We start from the raw sequence: 1,038 nt of genomic DNA, 5'->3' as shown, positions 1-1,038 counted from the left end.
TTCAGACTTCCGCTATCACATCAGCTTGAAGACGGGGGACGTCCCTGAGGCGAGCACAGATTCCCAAGTCTACATCAAGCTCTATGGGGACAAATCCGACACCATCAAGCAAGACCTTCTTGCCTCCGACAACAACCTGAAAAAACGTTTTGAATGTAACCAGGTGGACGAGTTCACCATCGAGACCCTGAACATTGGAACTGTAAGTCTCCTTTCCGGGACCATACAACATCATCTCACCCATTCCCCTGCAGATAGCTACACATGGGAACACACACACACACACACACACACACACACACACACACACACACGGATGAACCCATTTTGAAGGAAAAAAAAGTACCTACTTGGGGGTTGGTGAGGTACATTGTTTTCCAGCTATGACCTAGAGCTGCAGAAGATATGTGAACAGTGGTTAAGCTTCCGGAGTCTCTTTGGGGATGGAATGCATATTTTTAGTCGCTGTAGTCCCAACATTTTCTTTACCTCCATACCCAGGACCAATGTACCTGGGTCTCAGATACCAGAGAAGGGGACCCTGGTATATGTGCAGGGAGGAAAACGGGGAGAAAGAAGAACTGAAAAGAGGGCCTGGAAGTCATTTCCAATTCCAAACCTGAGTGTGTTTCAACACTATGCCCAGGAAGCTTGTGTCCATGCACACAGCCTGGCCACACCAGAGAAATTCTGCTTCAGAAAGTCTCCTTCCATCAGGGCTCCAGGTGGTCCGGTGGCAGGTGGTCTAAGCACTTCCTCTGGAGAAGCACAGGTCTAACGCCCTGAACTGAAGGTTGGAAACGTTTCTAGGAATACCTGAGCTGGGCTTCGTGTTACCACCTGCGCCTCTCAGGGTATGGCTTGTTGAAATTCAGAGGGTGACAAGCCTCCTGTCTGCGACCTCACCTTTCCTGCCCCTTCCCCTCTCAGAGAACCTCACGCTATTTCAGACGGTCCATCAAAAAACACTCGAGGGAATGATCTCGTGTAGTGATGGGTATTTTGAAGGTAATGAGCTTAAATCAAAATTTTTTAAAA

At 48.5% G+C, this 1,038-nt stretch overlaps 1 protein-coding gene across 1 annotated transcript in view; it reads left to right on the top strand.

The window, feature by feature from the left end:
- The window catches only part of LOXHD1 (lipoxygenase homology PLAT domains 1), a 158,805-nt gene that overhangs the window by 75,922 nt on the left and 81,845 nt on the right, over positions 1–1,038 (top strand). The window contains exon 18 of the mRNA XM_019652717.1: positions 6–202. Within this exon, the coding sequence (XP_019508262.1) occupies positions 6–202 (197 nt within the window). The remainder of the gene's footprint in view (positions 1–5; positions 203–1,038) is intronic.

This window comes from Hipposideros armiger, unplaced genomic scaffold (assembly GCF_001890085.2).
Source record: "Hipposideros armiger isolate ML-2016 unplaced genomic scaffold, ASM189008v1 scaffold_186, whole genome shotgun sequence".
In the NCBI taxonomy this organism is placed as follows: Eukaryota; Metazoa; Chordata; class Mammalia; order Chiroptera; family Hipposideridae; genus Hipposideros; species Hipposideros armiger.
Note: the sequence above shows the minus strand (reverse complement) of the source record. Positions and strands in the feature narration are given on the sequence as shown.